Source organism: Lemur catta, chromosome 2, assembly GCF_020740605.2.
Source record: "Lemur catta isolate mLemCat1 chromosome 2, mLemCat1.pri, whole genome shotgun sequence".
NCBI lineage: Eukaryota > Metazoa > Chordata > Mammalia > Primates > Lemuridae > Lemur > Lemur catta.
Genome location: NC_059129.1, coordinates 12408816 through 12436062, shown reverse-complemented (window position 1 = coordinate 12436062; position 27247 = coordinate 12408816). Strand labels below are relative to the sequence as shown.

The 27247-nt window shown below is 48.0% G+C and overlaps 1 protein-coding gene across 1 annotated transcript in view; it reads left to right on the top strand.

Annotated features, from left to right (window-relative positions):
• The window catches only part of SYT17 (synaptotagmin 17), a 66775-nt gene that overhangs the window by 10582 nt on the left and 28946 nt on the right, over positions 1-27247 (top strand). The window contains exons 4-6 of the mRNA XM_045542688.1: positions 793-941; positions 3193-3812; positions 25658-25778. Of these exons, the coding sequence (XP_045398644.1) occupies positions 793-941; positions 3193-3812; positions 25658-25778 (890 nt within the window). The remainder of the gene's footprint in view (positions 1-792; positions 942-3192; positions 3813-25657; positions 25779-27247) is intronic.

The window sequence follows — 27247 nt, the reverse complement described above, 5'->3', positions numbered from 1 at the left end:
CAACTCATTCAGTGTTTACAGCAACCATATAAGATGGGTATTGTTATTCCCATCTTACAGATGGGGAAACAGAGGCAAAGAGAGGGAAAGGGGCTTGCTCAAGGTCACCGAGCCAGGGTTCAAACCCAGAGGTGGTGCTCATAATCACTACCCTGTATCATTTTCTCTGTTCCCCGTCTTGAGTTTCTTAGCGTTTCTTATCTTCACCGGGAGCACGTTGAGTCATGGGTGCTTCTGCTAATTCGTAGCTATTTCTCCACACCCAACTTCTGTGCTTAAATCGTTGATTCTCAGAGCCGTTTTGTAGCTGTAGCTCTGCCACTCAAAGAACCCCCGAGTGACATTGTTATGGGATATTTTTAAAAGATGTGAAATTATAGACACAGTGGTTGTTAAAATAGCAGAACACTTGCCCCCAGAAGCCATTTGCAGGAGTTTGGATGCATATAAGCAACCGCCCAGTTCACTCCCGACGGAAGAGAGACGGGTCTCTGGCTTCACTTAGCCGAAGTGGCGCCCCCATGTGGCAATAGCCTAAGTTTACACATCCCTCCACCCAACCCTCGCTCTGAAATTATGCACATTCTTGACAGATTGTTCTAAATTGGGGACTCTTTCTTCATATCATTTCACATTTTGTGCAAAAAGCAAGACACTGTTGAGAGTTTAAGGATACCACACTATTTCGAATTTGCATTATTCCAAGTTGCATGAAACGGGTCTGGAGCCGTCCTTCATCGTGCTAGTCCCCTGGGATTCCTGGACAACTGTTGACCTCGTCCCCTCCTCTAGGATGGCCAGCCGGAGCAGTGACAAGGACGGTGACTCCGTCCACACGGCCAGCGAAGTCCCTCTGACCCCACGGACCAACTCCCCAGACGGGAGACGCTCGTCCTCAGACACGTCCAAGTCCACGTACAGCCTGACCCGGAGGATTTCGAGTAAGTGTTCCTGCCGTGACTGTCTGGTGGCCCTGGCTGGCTGTCCCGGACACTCAGCAACCTTCCCTAGGAGAGACATGAAAGGCAGGGTGGTCACTGGGGTAGAGGCAGAGTGGGGTAACGGTCCAGGAGACCGGGGAGAGAGAATAATGACAGTGCGACAGAGGAGTGCATTGCACCTGATTTCTGCTGAGTTCAGTCAGAAGCAGTCATTTTGATTGATTTTTGCTTTCATTAATTACAAGTTTGATTGAAGTGGCTCAAATGATTGACATTAGCAGTGTATATCATTTCAGATCCTCAGAGGTGGGTGTTACCATGTTATATAACAGAGTTTGCTAATTCAGGTGACTTTGGGGGTCAGGCAGGTTGTGGCAGTGGCTGAGTGTGCAGAGGTTGTATAGAGATAAACATTGTCCTAATGCAGTGACAAATACCAGCTGATGCTCCATCTGGAGAGTACTAGGGCAGGGTGGCGACTGTGGCCAATTGGAAAGTTAATGCCCCATTGAAAGGGGGTGGGTGGCTGCTCTGCTCAGCTCTAGGCACTGGTGGCTGTGTGGGCTTGTGGGCCCAGTATTGCCTGATCTTTGTAAAGAGAAACCAGCAATCTGGATTTTTATATGAAACTTCCTTACTGTTAAATGTAAACAAAATGTACATATGGGTCACATTTGGCCACCTACTTTGTCCGCTCTGTTGTGTAGCATTTGTGTTTGACTGAACGGCAGGGTTTGGGTGGGGGAGAAATTATTATAACAGATTATAACGCCTGGAGACTCCCAGCCTCCTTTCACTCCACCGAAGTCTCTCTGCTCTCATTCAGCTGATGTCAGTGAAACTCACTTAACAGAGAATAAAAACTTAAAATTCATGAACCTAATCCACTCAGGTGGAGATAATGGATGTCTAAGCTTTCCTGGGAGTAGATGGGGAAGAAAAAAAGAGTTCAAGGACTTGATAGAGTGAAAGAGAGGGGGGCCTTGGATTTCGTTAGGCCTCAGTCTTCCCATCTGTAAAATGAGAGGGCTGGACCTACACTGCCCAGTACGACAGCCACCAGCCACTCGTAGCTCTTGAGCACTTAAATGGTGGGAGGCTGAATCGAGACGTGCCGTAAGTGTAAAGTGCATGTGAGACTTTGAAAGCAGTATGAAAATAAAAGAGAAGTGAAAATATCTCACTAAAATGTGTTTATATTGGTTCCATGTGAAAATGATAGGATTTTGGTATCCTGGGCTACATAAAATAAATTATTACAATTCATTTTGCCTCTTTCTTTGCACATTTTTAAAGTCATGGCTGCCAGGACATTTTAAGTTACATGTGTGGCTTGCATTTCTGGCTCTCTTTATATTTCTATGGACAGCACTGGTCTAGATGATTTCTAAGTCTCAGGCCCAGCTCTAGACACAGGTGATTTCCATCCAGCACACACTCCTCAGAATACCTTCCAGGCGTCAGGCAAGAGTCTCATGATTTTAGCTGGTGAGAGAGATGTTTGGGCAATTAACAAGAGAGCCACAAACTCATTGCTGGGACAGAGGGACGTGCAAAGATGAGAATGATGGACTCTGCTGGCTGATGGAGGAGGGAGAGGCAGCCCCTAAGCAATGAGGTTTGAATATGATCACTTGTTATTCTTTACTGATCTCCTACTATGGGCACAGTCTGTGCCAAGCCCTTCCCAGGCCTTGGCTCAGTAAATCTTTACCACAATCTTTAAGGTGGGTGCTACTATTGACTCCATTTTACAGATGGGAAAACTGAGTCCCAGAGAGCCTAAGTAATGTACCCAGAGTCACACGGCTCATTTCTAGTAAGTGAGTAGTAATGAGTAGTGAGAAAGTGGCTGAGCTAGAATTTGACCCAGGCACTCTGGCCCCTGAGTCTATTCTCTTAAAAGTGGAGGCAGCATAGGGTAATGGTTCGAGTCACTCTGGGGCCAGATGGGCCAGGCTCGTAAGGCTCCTGTACTTACAAGTGTGTGACCCTTGGGAAGTTACTTAAAGTTTCATCTATAAAGTGGGCATGACAGTAATTATCTAATAGTTCAAGGGGACGTGAAGATTATGATTGTGTACGTAGATGACTAAATACACGCAGTCCACGTGGAGCAGTGCCTGGCGCTGGGCTGCTGTGATGATGGCCGTGGTGACAGCAAACCTGTGAACGGTCGCTGATCTCATCAGGCGGCCCAGGGCTGCCCTGTCCGTGGCGGTCCTCATTGTCGTTTCTGGTGGCTGTTTAGGTCTCGAGTCCAGACGACCCAGCTCCCCGCTCATCGACATTAAACCCATCGAGTTCGGCGTTCTCAGCGCCAAGAAGGAGTCCGTCCAGCCCTCGGTGCTCCGACGGACCTATACCCCGGACGATTATTTTCGAAAGTTCGAGCCCCGGCTGTACTCCCTCGACTCCAGCAGCGATGACGTGGACTCTCTGACAGACGAGGAGATCTTGTCCAAGTACCAGCTGGGCATGCTGCACTTCAGCACCCAGTACGACCTGCTGCACAACCACCTCACCGTGCGGGTGATCGAGGCCAGGGACCTGCCCCCTCCCATCTCCCACGACGGCTCGCGCCAGGACATGGCGCACTCCAACCCCTACGTCAAGATCTGCCTCCTGCCGGACCAGAAGAACTCCAAGCAGACCGGGGTCAAACGCAAGACCCAGAAGCCCGTGTTCGAGGAGCGCTACACCTTCGAGATCCCCTTCCTAGAAGCCCAGAGGAGGACCCTGCTCCTCACCGTGGTGGATTTTGATAAGTTCTCGCGCCACTGTGTCATTGGCAAGGTTTCCGTGCCTTTGTGTGAAGTCGACCTGGTCAAGGGCGGCCACTGGTGGAAGGCGCTGATCCCCAGTTCTCAGGTAAGGGGTGGCTTTGCCGTGTCTCTTCCCGGGTGCTTAAAAAATGATTCATTTTATTTTACTGGTCAAAAAAATTATGTTTGTGGATTTTTAAAACTTTTCATTTTGAAATAATTTTCAACTCACAAGAAGTTGTAAAAATAGGACAGAGAATGCCTGTGTCCCTCTGATCCAGCATCCCCCACGATGACATCTTGCACAACCAGAGCATATCAGCCACACTAGGAAATAGACATCAGGGGCCACGCTAGACCTTACTCAGATTCCACCGGTTCTTACACGTGCTGCTCGTGTGTGTGTGTGTGTGTGTGTGTGTGTGTGTGTGTGTGTGTAGTTCTGTGAAATCTTATCACACGTATAGATTCATACACCCACTACCACTCAGGGAGCTTTTTTGTCATCGATGCTGAGTTATTTAATAAGGAGAATGATTGTCTCGAGTATGAAGCCATCAGTCATTTTGACTTGCAGAAATTGATTTTGGGGGAAAAAAACAGTGAAGGCTGCAGAACAGGATGATGCATGGATGTTTTTCGGCGAATTGTTTAGTTGGCTTCCTTCCCCTGGGCGGCCCAGGGGAGCCACCCACGGACCAGGCTGCGTGTCCTGTAGACCTTTGGACATTCCCGTGTGTTGGAGGACCACTGTCCACCCATTGCAGGTGGAAGGATGTGGGGAGCCCCAGGGAAGGAGAAGACCCAGCCAGTAGGAGACCGATCTAGCCCATCCACGCTGGGGACAACAGTCAGTCCTGTGTGACACAGGCTGGGTTCTTTTGCAGCGAACACACTGAGGTGCTTCTCAAAGCTGGGCTCTGTTGGCCAGGGATTTGGTGGCCGACGTCACATTTAGGGGTGCAGGTTTTAAATATGCGAACTGGAGGGACTGTCCCCCTGCCAGAGCGTGTGCCTGGGCGCGCGTGCATGGGTGTGTGCATCTTCAAAGATGGGAGATTTAATTCTTCAGTTTGGCTTCCCCAAGAAGAAGACCCTGAGGCAAGGGAGGTCACGTCTTAGGCAGGTGACACCAGGAGGGAGTGGTCACAAGCAGGATGCACTATCAAGCTGGCTACCGTTGGGGGGGAAGAGACCGTCAACCTGCTGAGGGCACCGGCAGCCTGTGTACAGGACACGCCGCTGGGGGCGGGGGCGAGGAAGCCGGCGTGTTTATACCCCAACACCTGCCAGTCATAGAGGTTAATTCCCTGGCACTTCTGGCCTTTTGCACTGGCAGGTAAAGAGACCTCTGACATCCACAAGTGCAAAATAACCCAGGGGCTGGCAGCTTCATGCCGGGCCCGTGTGCGCCTAAATGGTGAGGGTGAGGGGACAGCGGGCAGGGCGTTGGCAGCGTCGGCTGTGATCCCAAACTAGCACCGCAGGCCATCCCTCTGGGTGGCCTTCCTCCCGGCCACACGGCCAGGATCTGTGGGTGCTTTCTGGGTATCTTCCTTGGTGTTTGATATCCCTGGGTTTTCAAAGAGTTTCCCTGTCTCAACCCTCTAGAAACTTACAGGTGAAAGAGGGAGACCCACTAGACACCATCAGTTCTGTCTTGCCAAGCCGTGCGTGCTCTTAACCTCAGTGGAAGCCCCTGGAGGTGCAGAGAATCCAGACATCCACACGCCTTCCCTCCGCAGGTCTGGGCTCACATGTCACCTTTCCAGCAAAGCCTTCCCGGCCCATCGCTATGGTTTTGTTGCCTCCTTCTCTCTCTTCCTTCCTCTCCCCTCTTCTCTCTCTCTCTCTCCCCTCCCTCTCTTTTCTGTCCTGTGGGACTACCTGGTGCAGACACAGGAATGGCAGATAGTGAAGCAAAGGAGAGAGGACTCGGCCGCCATTAGGTTCACAAGAGTCGCCTTTCCATGGGGAGACACTGGGGGTGGCGTGTGGAGAAAATGGCCTTGGACCCGACCTCCCCACCACTTCCTAGCTGCGCGCACGGGGTCCCTCTGCTTCCTCATGGGTGAAATGGGGGCTCAGACACCGCCTTGCAGGGGTGAGGCCAGGAGTCAATGAGCCAGCCCCGCTGGGAGGGCCTGGTGGGTGGGGAGCCCTCCACGAGTGGCGGCCCTGGTTGTCAGGAGAGGATGTCTTCTGTCCTGAGCCTGTTCAGACAGAGCAAGCCTGTGGAGCTTCACTGTCCCGTGTCCTACGCAGTAATGGCACCTGGTGAATGTCCAACTGGGCAGGCCGGAGGCGGACAGCGTTTCTGATCGTTTCTGGCACTGTGCCCTCTTGAAGCAGAGGAACTGGCATTTCATGAGCTGAGCTAATCTGGGGACTGTCGGAGAGAGACAGCCGGGCCTGTCTTATGTCACCGGGCACAGGTTTCTCCCAGACGGAGGGCTGGCGCCTTAGTTTCATGGGGACCTTCGGGTGCCTCTGTGAATTAAGAGTAGGTATAAAATGGAAATATTTCAGGCAGGTCAACCGCTCTGATCACTCATCTGGTCTGTCACAGTGGGGCTCTCAGCCTGTGCTGGCGTCTTTATCAGGTAGAGAGTGGCTGTTAATTCCTGTCGCCATGGGTTTGACTCTAAATCATGGCTGTGAATTCCTTACGTCGCTCTCTCCCAAGTAAGACGAATGTTTTCTTAGTACCGCTCAAAGGAGCTTTAGGAAGAGTCATCTCGATCCTTAAGGTATTTGTTTTCTTTCTCTCCACCTCTCTTTGTTCTTTCTTCTTCTCTGGTTTGTTCATTTTTCCCGCTATTTTTCTTGCGGTCCTATTATGTGCTGGGGATCTCTAGTTGGATTAATAAAATGAATATCATGCAATTCCCAGCAGCAAGAGACTCCCTGTCTGGGGGGAAGACAGACAGGTAAACAGCAAACCGTTAATACAGTGTGCTGCATGCGGCGGGAATAAAGGTACAACCGAGACTCATTAAGAGTGGTAGGAATTGGCTGGCACAAATAAAAACTCATTTTATTAAGAGTGGTAGAAATTGGCTGGGCACAGTGGCTCACACCTGTAATCCTAGTACTCTGGGAGGCTGAGATGGGAGGATCACTTGAGGTCAGGAGTTCAAGACCAGCCTGAGCAAGAGCGAGACCCTGTCTCTACTAAAAATAGAAAAAATTAACCAGGCATGGTGGCACACCCCTATAGTCCCAGCTACTTGGGAGGCTGAGGCATGAGGATTGCTTGAACTCAGGAGTTTGAGGTTGCTGTGAGCCAGGCTGATGCCATGACACTCTAGCCAGGACAACAGAGTGAGACTCTGTCTCAGGGAAAAAAAAAAAAAAAAAAGGTCAAAATTGACCAAATATTTCATAGGAAGGCGCCATCTTGGAGACTGCAGTACCATCTCTCAGTAATTCCAAGACAGTATGTCCTCCACCATAGGAATGGATCAGGGTGTGCTCAGTTGAGTTTAGGGAGCAAATGTATTTTAAACAGGAGTTTTAAATGTTGATGAAATCTCTTTGGGGGTGGTCATGTTATATGAATATTTCTCTTTGAACACTGGCATCATACTTAGGTGAGGAGCTCACACAAAGAAAGGCACGTGGAAACTTTGAGGGAAGACTGCACTGCCATCACCCACATCACGCTTCCTCTGGAACTGACGCTCTTTGAGTGGAAAGGCCAGTTGTCTTTGGTCGGGTTCCCTTGAGGCAGAGCCTGAGACAGGGATTTGCCTGTGGTCGAGTTTGCTAGGGCTGCCCTAACAAGGCAGCACACACTGGATGGCTTAAAGCCACAGAAATTTGCTGTCTCACAGTCCTGGAGGCTAGGGGTCCAAGGCAGGGCCACACTCCCTCTGGAACCTATAGAGGAATCTTTCCTTGGCTCTTGCTACATTCCGGTGGTTACTGGCAATCCTTGGCATGCCTTGGCTTGCAGCCGCCTTGCTCCAGTCCCTGCCTCTGGTGTCACATGCTGTCTTTGCCCTGTGTGTGTCTGGGTCTCTTTTCTTCTAAGGACATCAGTCATACTGGATTATGACTCACCCTACTCCAGTGTGATATGACTCACCCTACTCCAGTGTGACCTCATCTTGACCTAAATAATTACACTTGCAATGACTCCATTTCCAAATAAGCTCATATTCTGAGGTCCTTGGGATTAGGACTTCAACCTGCCCTTTTGAGGGACACAGTTGAACCCATCCAGGGTGCTTAAGAAAAACCTGCAAGGGAGAGAACAAAACGGGATAGGGGATGGGTGACAGCCAAGCAAGGATGTGGTCTCAGGTCACACCTGGCTTCAGCCTGACCTATGTGGGGAGGGGACTCTGGATCACAGACTTGCACTGCAGAGCTGTCCCTCCTCGAGGCAGGGGAGCTGGCCTTTTGTACCCCTACATCAGCTAGTCGTTGGTTGTGAACCAGCCTGGGAAATTTGATTTTCAGCGGAGTGGCCATGGGCCTACCCAGGGCTCTTATTACTCTAGAACAGTGCTTCTGCAGCAGGGACCACCTGGAGACATTTTGGGTTTTATGGGTGGGAGAGCACTACTGGCATCTATTGGGTGGAGACCAGAGATGCTACAGAACATCCTACAACGCACAGGATGTTCCTCTTTCCCCCACCCCCCGCCAACCCCCTCCCCAAGAAAGTTATCCCGCCAAAAATGTCAGTAGTGCTCAGCTCGAGAAACCCTGTTCGGGAAGAAGGGGAGAATGCACGTTGGGGGACGTGACAGGCTGTACCGTAACAGGCAAGCTGACAGCTGGGCCAGTCCCCGAAGGGTGAGGGGGGTTTCAGGCAGGGACAGTTGCTGAAATGAGGGCAGAGCCAAGGGGCGGAGGGTATGAGGACCAGATGTCCAGGGCGCTGCTTTGCTTATCATTCCGTATGTGGAAGAGGAGATATTTGTCATGAACAAAAACCCTCGTCAAACCACACAGCCTGTACTGTAGACAGAAAACAAAATTCTCACGCCGTGCACTGAAGCTGTTAGAATGAATGCAATTGCTGATTTGCTTTAGAGGCTGGCGTCTGCCCTCGCCAAATCGTTTGGTTGGTCAGTTGACTGGGAAGGGAAGGATGCAGTTGTGTAATGATGTGTAAGACAAAATGATTCCATTTCTGGTTTTCCACCTGTCCTAACGGTGTGCAGAGCCAGAGCAACTCTGAGGGTCTCGTTCTGTTACTACTTCTCTGCCTTGCAGAACCCTTGCAGAGGATGAACGGGTGGCTCGTAGGGCCAGCATATAGGCTCCCTCTGACTTGTGGCAGAAATGCCCCATCTGTCTCATGCCTTTGAACATTGCATCTGTCATCTTGGCACTCAGAAAATTGGCAGCTAATGGAGATACCTCGTTTTGGGTCTTATTGATAAAGTTAGCCAGACTATAATGGGAATAAGAACACAGTGGGTGGGGGGACATTGATGTAGGTGTGAGATTGCACTGGCCATTAGCAGAAATGCTGCTCATCTGAGTGGATTGAAAGCCACTTAGCGGCGAAATCTGTGTAGGCTCAACTCTTCTTAATTATTAGTTTTAATTTTGGTAAAATACATAGAACATAAAATTTATCATCTTAACCATTTTTAAGTGTGCAGTTCAGTGCATTAAGTACATTCACATTGTTCTGCAACTGTCACCACTATCCATCTAGAACTCTTGCAAAACTGAAACCTGTATTCATTAAACAATAACTGCCCATTTCCTCCTTCCCCTGGCCCCTGGCAACCGCCATTCTCCTTTCTGTCTCTATGAATTTGGTGACCCTGGGGACCTCGTATAAGTGGAATGATACAGTATTTGTCCTTTCATGTCTGGCTTATTTCACTGAGCATAATGTCTTCAAGGTTCATCCATTCTGCAATATGTATCAGAATTTCTTTCCTTTGGAAGGCTGGATAATATTCCAGTGTGTGTGTGTCACTTAGGTTGCTCCCACCTTTTGGCTATTGTGAATTATGCTGCTACGAACATGGGTGTGCACTCTCACTCTGTTGCCCGGGCTAGAGTGCTGTGGCGTCAGCCTAGCTCACAGCAACCTCCAACTCCTGGGCTCAAGCGATCCTCCTGCCTCAGCCTCCCGAGTAGCTGGGACTATAGGCATGTGCCACCATGCCCGGCTAATTTATATATATATATATATATATATATATTTTTTTTTTTTTAGTTGTCCATATAATTTCTTTCTATTTTTAGTAGAGACGGGGGTCTCGCTCTTGCTCAGGCTGATCTCGAACTCCTGACCTCGAGCGATCCTCCCGCCTCGGCCTCCCAGAGTACTAGGATTACAGGCTTGAGCCACCGCGCCTGGCCGAGTTCATTTTCTCTTGCAATCACGTGGCTTTCGGAAGGAAGGGCAAGTGTGGCGGAGAGATGAGCTGCCCCGAGCTCATGTGGAACCTTACAGAGCATTAGGGAGGATACACGAGTGTATCCATTTATCAAGACTCATCAAATTCTCTTAAGATTTGTGCATTTCACTGTATATACATTTAATCTTAAAAAGCCCTACCATAAACAAACATTGAACTCTGGTTAATGATATGCCTGCTGAAGTGTTTAGAGGTGCTATGGTCTGAATGTTTGTGTCCTCCCAAAATTTATTTGTTGAAATCCTAACCCCCAAGGTGATGGTATTAAGAAGCGGGGTCTTTTGGGAGAGCATGAGGGCAGAACCTTCATGAATGGGATCAGCGCCCTTATAACACAGACCCCAGTGAGCCACCTCGTCCCTTCCTCTATGTGAGGATGAAGAAAGAAAGTCCCATCTATGAGGAATAGCCCCTCACCAGACACAAAATCAACTGATGCCTTGATCTTGGACTTCCCAGCTTCCAGAACAGTGAGAAATTCATTTCTGCTATCTATAAGCCACCCAGTTCGAAGTATTTCTGTTATAGCAGCCCAAATAGACTAAGAGATGTATGCTAATATTTGCAACTTATTTTGAAATGCATTCAAAAAAGAGTGATGGTAGACAGACGGATATGTAATAAAGCAGATATATAATAGCATATTTTAAATAATTGTAGAATTATTAATAGCTGTTCAGGTCGGGTGCGGTGGCTCACGCCTGTAATCCTAGCACTTGGGAGGCCGAGGCGGGTGGATCGTTTGAGCTCAAGAGTTCAAAACCAGCCTGAGCAAGAGCGAGACCCCATCTCTACTAAAAATAGAAAGAAATTATCTGGCCAACTAAAAATATATAGAAAAAATTAGCCGGCCATGGTGGCACATGCCTGTAGTCCCAGCTATTTGGGAGGCTGAGGCAGGAGGATCGCTTGAGCCCAAGAGTTTGAGGTTGCTGTGAGCTAGGAGGACACCTCTGCAATCTAGCCCAGGCAACAGAGTGAGACTCTGTCTCAAAAAAAAAAAAAAAAAAAAACTGTTCGTTGTAGAATCTAGGCGATGTATCTAATTGTGTACTCTACAATTCTTTTAGCTTCTCTGTATTTGTAAATGTTCATAAATAAGAAAATCTTGGGGAGCAAAGGACGAGAGGAAGTCAGGGTACCAGTTAGGAATAATCGCTGTGATCTCCTAGGCGAGGGGTGGGGGCTGTCTGGACCCCACGTAAGGTGGAGGTACCAGGGGTCAGCTTGGAGGTGCAGTTTGAAGGCAGAGTCTTTGGTGCCCAGGACCAGCCGTGAGACATTCAACTCCAGTTTCAGGGGTAACCAAGGGATGTGAAACAGAGCGGGGCTCTCTGCTTGCGGGGGCTCTCTTACTTTAACGAGTATCAGCATCACCTGGGACCTGAGACTGTGGGGTCTCCAGACCTCATCCTTCCTGATTCTGATTTCCTAAGTCTCGAGGGAGAAGCCCAAGAATCTGCATTTTAGTGAATGTGCTGGGAGATTCTAATGCGAGTGAGCTCTGGACCTCATTCTGAGAAACAGCGGGTGGCTGGTGAAGGCGGAAGGTGGAAAGGGTTTGGCCGTCGAGCTGGACGGAGTTGGGTCTGTAGCTTGGCTTTGCCACTTGCTGGTTGCATGTTGTGATGGCTTCATGAGCTGGCTTGGCAAGTACCGTGCCCAGGCTGCTTCGACGAGCACCCGCTGTGCAGGGCACACCCAACATCGGCTGCCTTTATTGCGATGACTTACGGAGGGGCAGACTCAAGGCGCAGTGCTCCTGGAAGTTCATGGGGAATGATAGTTCTGAGTCATGTCAGGGCTTAGTATTAATCTCTCATATTACGAAGCCAGATTGCCCACTGAGAAGGAGTGTTTGATTTGGGCCCGGAAGAAGAAAATCTGTTTAGTGGAAAGTGATATTTGCACACCGGGATGCTGGCTATTTATGTTCCTGAACGCTGCTTTAACCCGAGATTTGCTCTGTCCAAAGGAAACCCTTTTAGACCTTTGCAGCCTGGGAGTCAGGGCTCTGTGCCTTAGGAAGTGGAGTCGGTGCGTGTTGCCTCCGACACAGCTGTCTGGTGTCAGTGACCCCGGGGAAAGTCATCTGGCATCCTGGGTTGGGCTCCCCTAGAAACAGACCTCAAGACGAAGATTTGAGTGCAAGTATTTTATTTGAGAGGTGACACCAGGGAAGACCAGAAGGGAAGAGGGGAAACGAGACCGATAACAAGCAAGTTACCGCTGTGGGCGACTGGAACTTAATGCTCCTGGAGAACTCAGTGCAGCCTGCGGTGGGGGGAGGGAGCTGGGGTATTTATGCACCAGTTGGCGTTAGGCGAGGGTTCTGGAATGCTCCTGGGAGTTAATTATTCCCTGGGCACCTGCAGCTTGCCTTAGGGACATGAAAGGGAGGACTCTGGTGGCCAGAGAGACCATAAGCGGAGAGACTAGGGCTGACAACAGGAAGCTCAGCAGACCCCGGCCGGGTCAGGGTGAAGTGCTGCAGTGGGACCGTCAGCATCGCTACACTTACTGTCGCCACCTCCACTGCTCAGAGTGCGGGATCTGCCACGCCCCTGCTTCTCTCTGCTCGCAGCGCTCTTCTCTTCGTTTCTTCTTTCCTCTGATCAGGAATGTGCAAAGCAGATGGACACGACCCTGGCTAAGCAGAAACGCATAAAGAAAAAATGCCAACCTCCCCTTCTTTTTTTTTTTTTTTTTGAGACAGGGTCTTGCTGTCACCCCGGCTAGAGTGCAGTGGTGTCAGCCTAGCTCACTGCAACCTCAAACTCCTGGGCTCAAGCGATCCTCCTGGCTCAGCTTCCCGAGTAGCTGGGACTACAGGCATGCGCCACCACACCTGGCTAATTTTTTCTGTTTTTAGTAGAGATAGGGTCTCGCTCTTGCTCAGGCTGGTTTCAAACTCCTGGCCTCAAGCGATCCTCCTGCTTTAGCCTCCCAGAGTGCTAGGATTACAGGCGTGAGCCACCATGTCTGGCTGTCCCGTTCTTATAGAGGCACCTAGTCTTTGCAAGTGACTCTTTTGGCAGCCATCTCTCTCTCGGCTTTTGGGAGGGCAGGGGACAGGGAACATCCACAGCTGTTCCCACTCAGCCAATGCCTCCCTCTCCCCCAACCCTTATACTTACAGGTACTGGGAACAGGGGAGGTGTGACTACTGCAGAACCACTTCTGCCTCTTACAAATCCCAGAGGGAGGTGTTGGGCCCCAGTTGTTGCTGGCTCCTTAATACGTCTCCTAGGTCCTCAGCTTTGGGCCAGAGCAGCCAGTTCTAGGGTCAACAGGAAATGTCCCCACGCAGCCTCCTGTCAATACACAGGGAAAGGCTTGGCCAGATCCTGGGGCAGAGTAACTACTGCATAGAAATCAGTTTTGGGGCCATGGCGTGGTGGCTCACACCTGTAATCCTGGCACTTTGGGAGGCCGAGGCAAGACAATCGCTTGAGGAGTTCAAGACCAGCCTGGGTAACATAGTGAGACCCTGTCTCTACAGAAAGTAAAAAAATAAAAAGAAAAATGAGCTGTGCATGATGATGTACACCTATAGCTCCCCTTGCCAAAAAAGAAGGTTTTAGTTGTTATTTAGTCTGGGTATCTTTAGTACTTAAAAGGAACTCAGCAGATGTGTTTTTAATTGAATAAATAGCCTTGTGTAAAGAGCGTTAGCTTGTGAGTTAGACTGTCCTGGTTTAAGTCACAGCTGCACCGTTGCCTAGCTGTGTGGACTTGGGTCCAATTCCTCAGCTATAAATGAGGGCTAATAATGCTTCCTGCATGGGCAATCGGGGGAGTATTGTGAAGATAATGCTGACGGCAGCCCTTGCATTGCTCTCACTGTGTGCCAGGCACACTGCAGAGCACTTTCATTATGTTATTAATAACTATTGCCATCATCCCATCTTATAGATGAGAAGAGTGAGGCATGCATTAAGCAACATGCCCAAGGCCACGGAACTGAGATTTGAACCCAGGCCACCCAGCTGCAGAGGCTCTGCTCCTAACCACTCTACGCCACAGCACTGCCTCTTGATAAACCAAGATCAGGCAGGCAAAGCACCGGCACATAATATGTACTGAATCAATGGTGATCGGGAGCCCAGGCACCAGAAGGTTGCAGGGAGGAAGAGGAGGGGACATTGGGGAGCAGCTAAGATTGGGGGCAGGAGGAATTGGCCTTAGAATCTGATTTGCGTTTCAATATATGCTACTTTGGTCTCAACCATGCCCTAAGCAGAGGGTAGATAAAAGGAATTTAGGAATGTTTTGTTAGACTTTATTTTTTGGGCAGTTTAAGTTCACGGAAAAATTGAGAGGGAGATTTCCCACGCACTCCTGCCCCGCCACATGCACAGCCTGCCCGTTATCAACATCCGCTGCCCGAGTGGGACATTTGTTACTATAGATGAACCTACATTGATACATCGTTGTCACCTCAAACCCATAATTTACATTAGGATGCACTCTTGGCGTTGTACATTCTGTGGGTTTGGACAAGCGTATAATGACATATATCCCCCATTATGGTGTCATACAGAGTAGTTTCACTGGGACATTTTTTTTTTTAAGAGACTGGGTCTCGCTCTGTTGCTCAGGCTGGAGCACAGTGGCACGATCATAGCTCATTGTAACTTCCAACCCCTGGCTTCAAATGATCCTCCTTGCCTCGGGCTCCCAAAGCGCTGAGATTATAGGCATGAGCCCCTGTATCTGGATAGACATTTTTTAGAAGCACAAATAATAAATCGAGGTACATGGAGTTATGTTCTCATTGGACCTGGTACCTGAAAACCGCCTGGAGTTATGAACACCCCCAGCCTGCCTTGTCAGCTGCCAAAAACAGCCCGGTAACTCCTAACTGCATCTTGTATTTCAAGATCACTCACCCCCTGACATCTTAAGAGCCATGGCTCTTGCCAAGGCAAATGCCAGGTTTTTAATGAGAATCCGTCTTTAACTCGCCCCAAGCTGCTGTCAGCCTTGACCCTCTCAGTCGAATCCTGGCCTTTGTGTGTATGTTCAAATTGTTTCCTGCTCAGGTTTTGATGACCAGCAATGTTTTGGCAACGCTGTGCAGCCAGAGCTGGACCCAGGCCAGCACCTTACAAAGCAGCCATTAACTAGAAGTTTCTTTTCACATGGTCCTTCTTATTGTCTTCCTCCTTAAATAGAAATTGATTTTACATTTCAGACATTCACATGTACTTTTGATTCCTACTTAGTATTTGAACTAGAAGAGGAATCAGAGATGATTTGGAACAACTTCCCTATTATAATATATAGATGAGAAAACTGCAGCACAGAGAGATTGAGTGACTTGTCCAAAGTCACACAGCTTTTAGGCAGGAGGTCTTGCCACTGTGCCAACTGCTTTATCCCATAAAGATCTAGTGCTGGTTAAACACATAGGCCCTGGGGTCATACAGACTTGAGTTCAAGTCTTAGCTTTGCCACCTGCTAGAGCTGTGGGCTCAGGTGAGTTACTTACCATCTCTAAGCCTCAGTTTCCTTGTCTGCAAATGGGGATCATGTGGTGGTGTTGGTGCCAGCTTGCGCTGGCTCACAGAGCCAACTGTTAAATATTCAGGAATTTTGCAAGCCGGTTGACATCACACTGGTAGCTTGAAATCAGCCACTGTGTATGAGCTTGACTAATGCCACACATCAGAGCCTTTTTCCCTCCCTGAAGAGTTAAAGCATCACAACACTGATCATAGTAGTACTTATTTCAGGGGTTGTTGCAGGCAGTCCAACCCAGCACTCTGAGGAGCTAAGAACAGAGAGCCTGGCACATGTATACAGTAGTGCCATATCGTGGCCAAGAGCACAGACCTATAGTCCCATAATCTTCAAGCTAGAACCAGGCCAACCATTTCCAACAGTGTCATCAATAATAATAAATGCTGGCTCTCCCTTGGTACTTACCATGGGTCAGGAGCTGTTCTAGGGGTTTTCTATTTGTGTTTGAAAGCCATCCAAGGACTATCATTGTCCCCATTTTACAGTTAAGAAACTGAGGCACAGAAAGTTTGAGTAAGGCCGGGCACAGTGGCCCATGCCTGTAATCCCAGCACTCCAGGAGGCCGAGGCAGGAGGATTGCTTGAGGCCAGGAGTTTGAAACCAGCCTGAGCAAGAGCGAGACCCCATGTCTACTAAAAATAGAAGAAATTAGCCATGCAACTAAAAATAGAAACAAAAAAATTAGCCGGGTGTGGTGGTGAGCGCCTGTAATCCCAGCTACTCGGGAGGCTGAGGCAGGAGGATTGCTTGAGCCCAGGAGTTTGAGGTTGCTGTGAGCTAGGCTGACGCCACGGCACTCTAGCCTGGGCAATAGAGTGAGATTCTGTCTCAAAAAAAAAAAGAAAGAAAGTTTGAGTAACTTGCCAAGGGGGAGTTTCTGTGTTGTCCCCCTCCAAGTAACCCCCCTCCAGCACCTTGATGTAGTCACGTATCTGGAAGCTTTCCGAACCGTCCTTTAGGGTTTTTATGATGGTACCATGATGTACGAGCGGTTGATTAAATCACTGGCCACTGGTGATGGAGCTCAGCCTCTACCCCCTCCCCTCCCTGGGGGTCTGGGAGAGGGGTTGGAAGTTCCCACCCTTCAATCCTGCCTTGCTCTTTCTGGTGACCAGCCCCACCCTGAAGCTACCCAGGCCCCTGGCCACCTGTCAGTCATCTCAGTGGCATACAAAAAGACACCTGATCACTCTGGAGATGCCAGCGGCTTTAGAAGCTATGTGCCAGGAGCCAGGGACAAAGATCAAACGTGTCTTCCTTATTCACACCCTGGCCTGCCACCTGCTCACTGCGTGATATTGGACACATGCCTGAACCTTCTGGTGCCTCCATTTACTCATGTGCACAATGAGGACAGTAATAGTGCCTCTCCCATGAGGTCTCTGTGAAGATTAAATGGAAAAATAAAGGAACACGCTCGAAACTCTGCCTTGCATGTGGTGTGCTCTCATGTCATGTTGGTTGTCATCAGTACATCATCCTCATCCTCATCCTCACTGAAGGGCTCTTTCGGGAACCAAATGAGAGAATGACGAGATGGCACGTGCTCAGCCCCCTGTGTGTGCAGAAGTGCTCCATCCACGTTTCCAGCTGTGGTTATTGTTGGCTTATTTAGTGGACATGTTAGGAGGGTTTGCCATGAGTCGCCTCCCGCGTGGGTCTTGGGGGTAAAGCAGTAAGTGAAGGGCTTGCCGTCTAGGCTGAGGGTGATGGAATCCAGAGTCCAGAGTTGCGTTGTCCACCAACACCTCCCTGGGATGGGACTCCTGGGGGACTTATTCACCCCTGTGTGCCCAGTTCTGTGCCCAGTTCCGGCTCAACATGGAGCTTCTATTCATGGCATGAGTAGTGGCCACCAAGCATCCACTCCAAGAGGTAAGTCTGAGGCCTGTGGGAGCACCCGGCAGGGCTCCTGCCCCACTGTGGGTGGGCTGGAGTCAGGGGGAGGTTGGGTGACCCAGAATGTTTGTTCCATGTACCTGGCGTGTAGTTTGGCCCTACAGGGAATGGCACCACGTTGGAGGCAGAAGTGGGGAATGAAGATCCTTACAGACCAGCCGTGGATCTTGGCGGTTGTCCCAAGGGGGATGGGAGCCATTAAAAGATAAAAAATAGTGAGACCCCTGGTCAGGTGTGAGTTTTGGTTTGCTCCCCCTAGAGATGGATTTAGAGCAGGGTCTCTTGACCTTGGCACCTTCTGTCTCGTGGAGCGCCGTCCTGTGTGCTCTGGCTCTTTCCAGATGCTTGAAGGCGTCTGAAGTCGGTGGATCTAATCTGGGTGGCGTGGAGTCCTGACGTAAACGCTCGCACCTTCCCTGGAAGGTTTAGCTTCACACACAGGGTAGAAGCAAACATTTCACGTGGTCAACACGCACTGGGTCTCTTATGCCCAGAGGCACTGGGGAGGCCATTGCCCTCAATGAGCTCACGGCCTCAAGGGGCGGAAAGATGGGGAAAAGGTAATCACTCCCTCCAAAATGAAAAATGAGCCTTACCTCACACCACACAGCAAAATCAAGTCCAGACGGCTAAGAACTCACGTTGGAGAGGCCAGACTTTAAGTTTTAGAAGGAAATAAAGAAGATCTTTATGACCTCAGTGTAGCAAAGCATCTTTTTAAGAGGCCATAAAGTGTGAACAGTTGAGGGGAAGGAGGGCTGCACCATCACATTGAAATGATGGCTTCTGCCTGTCGCTCAACGTGGTGAAAAGAATTAAGAGGCAGGCCACAGACTGGGAGGACTCGTTTGCTGTACACACGTTTTATTTAATAGTTTGCCAGGGCTGTTGTAACCAAGTGCCACAAACTGGCAGCTTAAACAATAGCAATTCCCTGAAAGGAAAGATTCGGGCCTTTCTCGTAGCTTCTCGTGGTTTGCTGGCAATCTTTGCATTCCCTGTCTCCTAGACCTCTGCCTTTATTTTGGAGGGACGTAGTAATACTTCAACCCGTAACAACACACGACTGGCGAATAATTAGTATCCGTGATATTCAGAGGCCATTTTATAAATTAACAAGAGAAAGAAAGACAACCATCCAATAGAAAAATGAGCAAAGAGAAAGGAACAGGGTTTTCCCAGAAGGGAAATAGCTGATAAACAATGAAAAGGTGCTCACCCTCTTCAGCAAGCAGGAAAATACAGACTAAACCCGCAGGATAGCTCTCAGATGGGAGTCATTAAAAAGCCAAATATAATTCAGTGTGAAATGTATGTTGTCAGCCACACTGTGGGCTTAGAGAGGAAGGGCATTGAATTCACACAGAGCGTCAACGTTTCTGCACAAAAAAGGAAATGCAGTCACATGGATAGATGACTAGATATTCAATCAAAGAAATGCAAACAAAAAATATGGCGCCATCTTACGCGTATGTATTTTTGCAATCATACTGATCCCACACCCATTTGATAAAAGGTTCATACCCAGTCCTGGTAACATCGTAGGGGGACTTCTGTGTTCCCCTCTGCTGGTGGCGGTGAACTTAGTTCAGCCCTTTTAGCAAACAGTCCAGCAGTTCATATCGAGTGGCAGAAAAATATCTTGACATTCTATGAGCCAGTGATCCCGCCCCTGGGTTTTATTAGAAGGATGTGACATAAAAGAAGAAAAATACTTAAGTGCCCAATTTAGATCATTAAAAATAACCTAAGTATCTAGCAATAGGAAAATGGTCAATATAAGTTAATAGCATCTCAGCCTAATGGAATATTATATGTGGACATTAAAAATGATACTTATGATGTCTGGGTAGTCGCATGGAAAATGTGTGTGTGTGTGTGTGTGTGTGTGTGTGTGTGTATGTGGTGTTGAAGTTTTTGAAAGAAGGCAATTTCAGAATTTGCCAGTGTTGTCAGTGCGGCTCTGCAAATGCTATGTTGGTGTATTGATAAGGACTGGGGGAAAAAATACTGAAAAGAAATAGAAGAAAGTATTTAATGAACTGTGTAAAGTGCTAGCATTATGGTTAGATTTTGCTTTTTAAAAAAATTCATTCCTATCTTAATGTTTGTGCAGTAGATTAAGAGACAAAAGGCTTCTTCCCCGGGGAGAACAAAGGCAGAGGAGAGAACAGAGCAGCTGTGTTTGGGCTTCATTAAAAGTTGTGTGGACGGGTGTGAAACCCTTTCTAGGTGACAGCAAGAGGGCTGTCAAGAAGCACTTCAAAGGACGCTGGTCACGGAGCAGAGCCCGGCTCTTGTTTTCCCCAGAAAATGTCTTTTGTCCCAAATGGTTTTCTTTGGTTTCCTTTTTATTGATTGGAAATTAACTGTGTTCAAAGGCTGCAGGGAGAGAGAATTTCTGTCTGGGTAGAGACGAGAGAGCTGAGCCGGCTGCCAGGGAGCTTGCAGGGCGGCTTCTGGAATCATTTGAGTAATTTACAGATGGTCTATTTCGGTTCTCCCCAGCCCACCCCACGTGGTTCGACCAAATTAAACTCTTTAGGCTCTTATGAAAAAGGAAAGGAGGGCTGATTACTTGTGAGATCCCCTCAACAAGGGACAAAGTAGACGTTGTCCTGGTCACCCAGTTGCTTCTCCCATCTCAGCTTCGATTGTTTTGAGGTTGGATAGGGCAGGGGACAGAGCGTCCTACTGGTGACTCCTCTCTGCACCCTGGTGTGGCAGCAGCTCGGCCTCCATGTTGAGGGCTGCGCTGCTTGTTCCCGGGGGCATCTGCATTGACGTTGTTCCAGAAGCTGTGCATATAGTGGTGGACACGTGGGCACTGGCCTTGCCTTTACGGAGAACAAGAAAATAGCAGGTAAGGACCAAATGCTGTGCAGGAAATAAAACAGAGTGTTGCGATTGAAATTGATGGGGCAGAGGGCTGTTTTCAACTGGGTGGTCGTGGAAAGCTTAGATGAGGAGGTGACAGTTGAGTGGAGATTTCCAGGGAATAGCAGGGTCCAGCCCTGGGGGCAGCAGTGGTCTTATATTTTCAAGGAATAGAAAGAAAACAGGTGGTTGGTAGATGAGGTCTCAGAGGTAGGCAAGGGTCAGGTCATTTTGATCCTTGTAGAGCGGTACTTCTCAACTGGGTGAGTTTGCCCTCAGGGGACATTTGGCCATATCTGGAGACCTTTTGGATTGTCACAATTGCGGGGAGGTGTAATGCTACCAGCACCGAGTGGGGAGAGGCCAGGGTTGCTGCTGAACACCCTGCTACCAGCACCGAGTGGGGAGAGGCCAGGGTTGCTGCTGAACACCCTGCAATGCACAGGACGGGCCCCGCAACAAAGAATTATCCAGCCCAAAGTGGCAATAGTGCTGAGGCAGAGATTTCTGTCGTAGACCAGGCTAAGGACTTTGGATTTTATTCTAACGTGATGGAGGGTTTTAAACAGGGAAGCGAGAGAATGGCATGGTTCAGTTTCCTTTTATAATGTAAACCTAGAGTACTGACCTAAAGTATTTCAGCCCTGACACCCCTACCTTATCTCACTAAATTTGGAGACTTCATAGAGTTTGGAGATCTTCCCAGAACGAGCAATCCCTTTGTCTTGGGAAGGCTGAGCCCACTTCCTGGGAGGATTTTTGTATTTGGTGCCTTGGTTTCTGCGTTGCAGCTAAGAAGAAAGGCCTAAGGAGGAAACGGAAGGAAGGAAATCTTAGCTTGACCTTTCCCGACTCTGCCTTGTAGCTAGTGGTTTGGCCCCTTTCTGTGCAGAAGAGACTCAAGACAAGCTCAGCTGAGGCAGCGAAGGGACTTTTCTTACATCTCTGGAGAAAAGCTGAAAGTCTTTGATTCCCATTAACCATTTGTTCAGGCTAGAATCATGTATAAGAAAAAAAATCTGAATCAGCCCAAGGTTCATTGGTTTAGTTCAAGGTTTCTTAACTTCGGCACTGTTGATATTTGGGGCCAGATCATTCTTTGCTGGGGATGGGGTGCTGTCCTGTGCCTTGTAGGGTGTTTAGGAGTATCCCTGGCCTCTGCCCACTAAATGCCAGTAGCACACACACAACCCAGTTGTGACAATCAAAAATGTCCCTAGATACTGCCAAATGTCCCTGGAGGTGGTGAGGGGAGAGGGCAGAATTGCCCCAGGTAGATGCAACTTGAATGTGCCCATACTCCATGAGCATCTGCAAGGATCACGGGTGAGAGTCTATGATCCTCCTGGGGGGTCTGTGATCCTCCTGGGGGGCGCTGCAGATTGAGAGCCGCTGGGCTTGGTGGTCTGGCTTTCTGTTCCATGTTCCAAGTTCTCTGTCGCTGGCGGCTCGTCGGCTTTTAAATCCAGCATCAGATGCTTCCAGGGAAGAGGGACGGAGAAGACACTGGCTCCAGGAACACCCCAGGGACATGTTTGCCCTCAGGTTGCAGTTTTTGATGTCCACGCAAATGCCGCTTTTCACCTGTGCCACATATTCTGGGGCAGAGGCCCTGAGTTTAGTGGGGACTCTATCCTTTCTCCAGGGCTGGGTTAAGATAAGACTTTGAGGCCCCGACCCCTGAAAATTATGGAGCCCCTACCATATGTTATTTAAGATAATATCAATTCTCAACTGCAGATCTCAGCAGTGTTCTGATTTCTCAATGCTTATTTCAGTGTTATTTCTGAAATGTCAAGTTCTTGCCAAAAAAATGTATTTTTTCTTGTTTTTTATTGGAAGTAGAGGTGGGAGGCATCACCCATTCCTGGGGGCCCCAGTGTGCACACAGCTGTTCTGTTTAATGAGTGTGGTCTTTCCCACCTAACTACAACAAACCAGGACTGCACACGGGCGAGGGCAATGTGATTTGTAAGAGGAATCCTCATTAATTGATTTTAAAAATACAAATTATTAACCATCTTTGGCTACTTTATTATTAACAACAATTAGGCCAGGTGTGGTGGCCTGTAATCCCAGCATTCTGGGAGACCGAGGCTGGAGGATCGCTTGAGGCCAGGAGTTTGAGACCAGACTGAGCAAGAGCGAGACCCCATCTCTACTGAGAATAGAAAAAATTAGCCTGTAGTCCCAGCTACTTGGGAGGCTGAGGCAGGAGAATCACTTGAGCCCAGGAGTTTGAGATTGCAGTGAGCTGTGATACCACTGCATTCTAGCCCAGGTGACAGAGTGAGACCTTGTCTCAAAAATAAATAAATAAATAAAATAACAGGTTACTTGGGCCTTTATATTATGAAATTGAGCAATTCAGGACCAGAGCAACAGAGGGTATTGGGGCTACACTGGAGGGTTCCCTTGTTCTGTTCCATCTGTGTGGGGTACCCTTCCCTGCAGTATTTGATGCACCAAATCCTACTTACTAATATCTTTCAAGGCTTACCCCAAATGCCTCTTTCTTCATAAGCCTTCCCTGAGCACACCCCTCCCAAGAATGGATTGTGCTTCAGTCTGTCTTGGGTCTGGTTCATGTGGCTCCTTAGCACTTAGGTCCTAGACGTGTTTTTTAATTGAGGTGAAATCATATAATTTACATTCAATCATTTTTTTAGAGGGGGGGTGGTTTGAGACAGAGTCTCACTCTGTTGCCCGGGCTAGAGTGAGTGCCGTGGCAGCAACCTCCAACTCCTGGGCTCAAGCAATCCTCCTGCTTCAGCCTCCCGAGTAGCTGGCACTACAGGTATGTGCCACCATGCCCGGCTAATTTTTTTCTATATGTATATTTTTAGTTGTTCATATAATTTCTTTCTATTTTTAATAGAGACAGAGTCTTGCTCTTGCTCAGGCTGGTCTCAAACTCCTGAGCTCAAACGATCTACCGGCCTCGGCCTCCCAGAGTGCTAGGATTACAGGTGTGAGCCACCGTGCCTGGCCTACATTCAACCATTTTAAGTGTACAATTCAGTGGCATCTAGTCCGTTCTCAGTGGTGTGCCGCCATCACCTCTGTCTAATTCCAGAACATTTCCATCACCCAGAGGAGACCCTGTATCCATCAGGCAGTCACTCTACATCCCCCACTCCCAGAGCCTGGCAACCACGACTGCTGTCTGGATATCTTAGGAATGGATTTACCTGTGCTGGATGTCTCATAAATGGAATCATACAACCCGTGATCTCTTGTGTCTGGCTTCTTTTCACTTAGCGTGTTTTCAGGGTTCATCTACACTATAGCACGGATCAGTGCTTCATTCCTTTTTAAGACCGAGTAATATTCCAATGTACAGATATACCGTATTTTGTTATCTGTCTGTTGATGGACAGTTAGACTGTTTCCACCTTCTGCCTATTTTGAATAGCGCTGCTGTGAACATGCATATACAAGATTTTGTATGGACGTGTGTTTTCCATTCTCTTGGGTACCCAGGAGTGGAGCTGCGGGGTCACACGGTAACTCTGTGTTTAACCTTTTGAGGAGCCACCAACCTGGTTCCCAAACTGACTGCACCATTTTCCATTCCCACCAGCAGTGTATCGGGTTCCAGCTCTCCGCATCCTGGCCGACACGTGTTCTTTTTCTTTCTTTTTTTTTTTTGCTCTGTGTGTGTGTGTGTGTGTGTGTTATAGCCATCTTGTTGAGTGTGCAGCCCCTGGAATTTTGATTTGTTTTTGTATCTTCCTTGCTGTCCTGTAATCAACTATGAATTGCTCGATGTCTACGATTGATGCTTAACCACCAGAAACATGGTGTGAGAGTTAATGCACGGGCTTAGCCTGAATCCTGTCCTTTTTATTTATGATGTGATCTTGAACAAGTCACACAGCTTCTCTAAGTCTGAATTCCTTCATCTGTAAGATGGAAGCCTCTAGAGTTGTTGAGGGAAAGAAACGAGATGCAGCTTTAGTGTGCCTAGGGCAGGACCTATACCATGGCAATTTCTCTATAAAGTTTTGCTATAATGACCACAGTTGCGATGTCACCAGTGCCTAGGATCCAGTAACTGTTAAATAAGCGATTGTTATAGGAATCAATGAATCCTTCGATATTGCATAATTGGCGCCCTTTTTTATTTTCTACCAACCATTGCCCTGACTCCAGACAACAGTCTTGCAAATGGATCACTCCCCAGATGAGACATCCTGTTATTTTATCCTGTTTGTCCTTATACTCTTCTGCCTTCTTTTGACTATGACTGGAAATTTCTCCAACTAAAAATGTTTGTTTTGATGTTATCAGTGAGTGATGCATTCTGAAGGGTATACGGGCATAAGGACATCATGTCAGGACTTAGGTTAAAATATTCAGCTAAAATTTTTTACAGGTAGGGATTTAGGTGAAGCATCATTCAGTAAAATGTTGATAATTGTCACCATTGGGTGATGGATAGAGGGAGATTTGTTGTGCTAGTCTGTTCATTTTTGTATATGGTTCAAATTTTCTATGACAGAAATTTTTTAAAGGGATAAAAAAGTAGGGGGGGCCTCCCGTGTTCTAGGTATTTTTGGCAGTGTGGAGTCATGCACTCAGGTGCTCATGTGAATTTTTCACAAGTGTGACAGCATTGACATTGAGGGAATGGGTGCTCTTCAACAAGGGATGTCACAGTGCCAAGTGTTGCCATGGTGAGGCTAGAAGCGTGGGCTCCATTGTGGACCACAGGTTAAGAACAGATTTCTCACCCAGATAGTTACTCTGTGGGGTGTTCTGCCTCCCAGGCATCTTACTGGGAGGCAGAATAACATAGTGGTCACAGTATCTGGAGTCAGCCTCCCTGGCTCTACATGCCGACTCTTCCACTTTCTAGCTGTGTGTTTTGGACATGTTATTTGAGACTCAGTTTCTTCTGAGCCTCAGTTTCCTCATCTATTAAATGGGGTTAATACTAATACCTCACAGACTCATAATGAAGATTAAGTCAGTTACTACATGTAAAGTGCTTTGCATAGTACATGGCAATGTGACATTTATTTTCTATTATTATTGATGCCTTTGTTGTTGTTATTGTTGTTGCTGTTAAGTGTTCTAAGAGCAGAAAATAATTGGAGGCAGAGGCTAAAAGAAATCAAAGAAAGAGGCCCCACTGTCAACAGACCCACCCTCAGCAACCCATCTATGAGCTGCTGAAATCAATTTCCTGCATGGTGGGTGCAGAAGGAATAATAGCAACTTCCTGACCATTTCCTGCCTCCGCAGAATGAAGTGGAGCTTGGGGAGCTGCTTCTGTCACTGAATTATCTGCCAAGTGCTGGGAGACTGAATGTTGATGTCATTCGAGCCAAGCAACTTCTTCAGACAGATGTGAGCCAAGGTTCAGGTACAGTGTGAGCCCCTCCCTCCCCCACTTCTTTAATGGGGCATCCGTGTGTGTTTGGGGGACCCACTTGTCTATTTCTGCATCCGAGATACTGTGGCTAAGATCCTGGAGATACCATCCAGCGCTAGGATGCTAGTTCAAGAGGAAAAATAAATAATCAGTTATCTCTTAGGATGAGGCAGGTAAATGATGCCATCTCAGCAACCCTATTTGAATTGGGGAGTTGACCGAGCCCAGTGTGATAACTACTGGAAATCTAGTTTTTGAACCCATGGAACCCAAGGAAGTTACCTGCCCTTCCAAACACTATGCCTGCAGTGGAGACACTGTGCTCCAGGAGGCGACAGTGTGCAGTGACAATGCTTTCTAATCAGTAGGCGTGGTGGACGCACCTTGATGTTTCTTCCCAGCTCATTTTGTGTGTACCATAAATCTTTATAAATTCCAGCCCTGAAAAGACTGTTGTATTTGAAGTGTCTACTGTACAGCAAAACCAATTCAAACATGACTTTTAATCAAATGGAACAGATTCTATTTCATCTGTTTGTAGCTTTTCCCATGACAGCATGGGATATTGTGAGAGCAGCCATGGTCACAGGGATCTCTGCAGCTCAGTGGTGGGATTACTGTCTTCTCTAAGTGCAGCAGTGAAAATAAATTACTTTTGCTATAAGGTGACAGCTAGAAGACACCTTGCATTCTCAAAAGCCACATTATAAAAACAGAGGTTTAGAAGGAGCCAGTAAAGGGAGTGGTATTAAGACTGGAGAGTTTCAGACTCACCACCATGGGAGAGAGTCAATATGATAAAATGATTAAGGGTTCTGGAGTCAAACTTCCTATAAACAAATCTCGGTTTTACTGCTTGCAAATGATGCTGCCCTGGAGAAGTTACTTAACCTCTATGTGCCTCAATTTCTCCATCTCAAAAATTGACATAATAATGGTATTCATGTCGCTGGGTTGTTTAAGGAAATATTAAATTAGATAATGTCCATGAACCCCTTTAAAATTGTAAAATGATCTAAGGATGACAGTTACAATTCTGCCATCTCTATTCTCCTGTATTTAGTCTGTAGGCTCCCTGACATAATAGAGTTTCCAAAGCCAGGACAGGCTCTGAGGCTGGTTCTCCACCAGCCAGATCTTAAACAAATCATTTCTCACAACAAATCAAGGACTCACCTTGAGTTCTCGTCTATAAAATGAACACAATGCCAGACACATGGGAGGACCTCAACCAATATTAGATGGTTGGAGGAAGAGAGAAGGGGATAAGCAGATAAGCAGATGGATGGGAAAATGATGCATGGATAATAGATGGATGGATGGGAGAATGAATGAATTAAAGGAGGGGTGGATGCCTGGACTGATGGATGGATAAATGAGTAGATGAATCAATAGTAAAATAGAGAGACAAAAGGATCGATGAGGCAGGGCGCGGTGGCTCACGCCTGTAATCCTAGCAC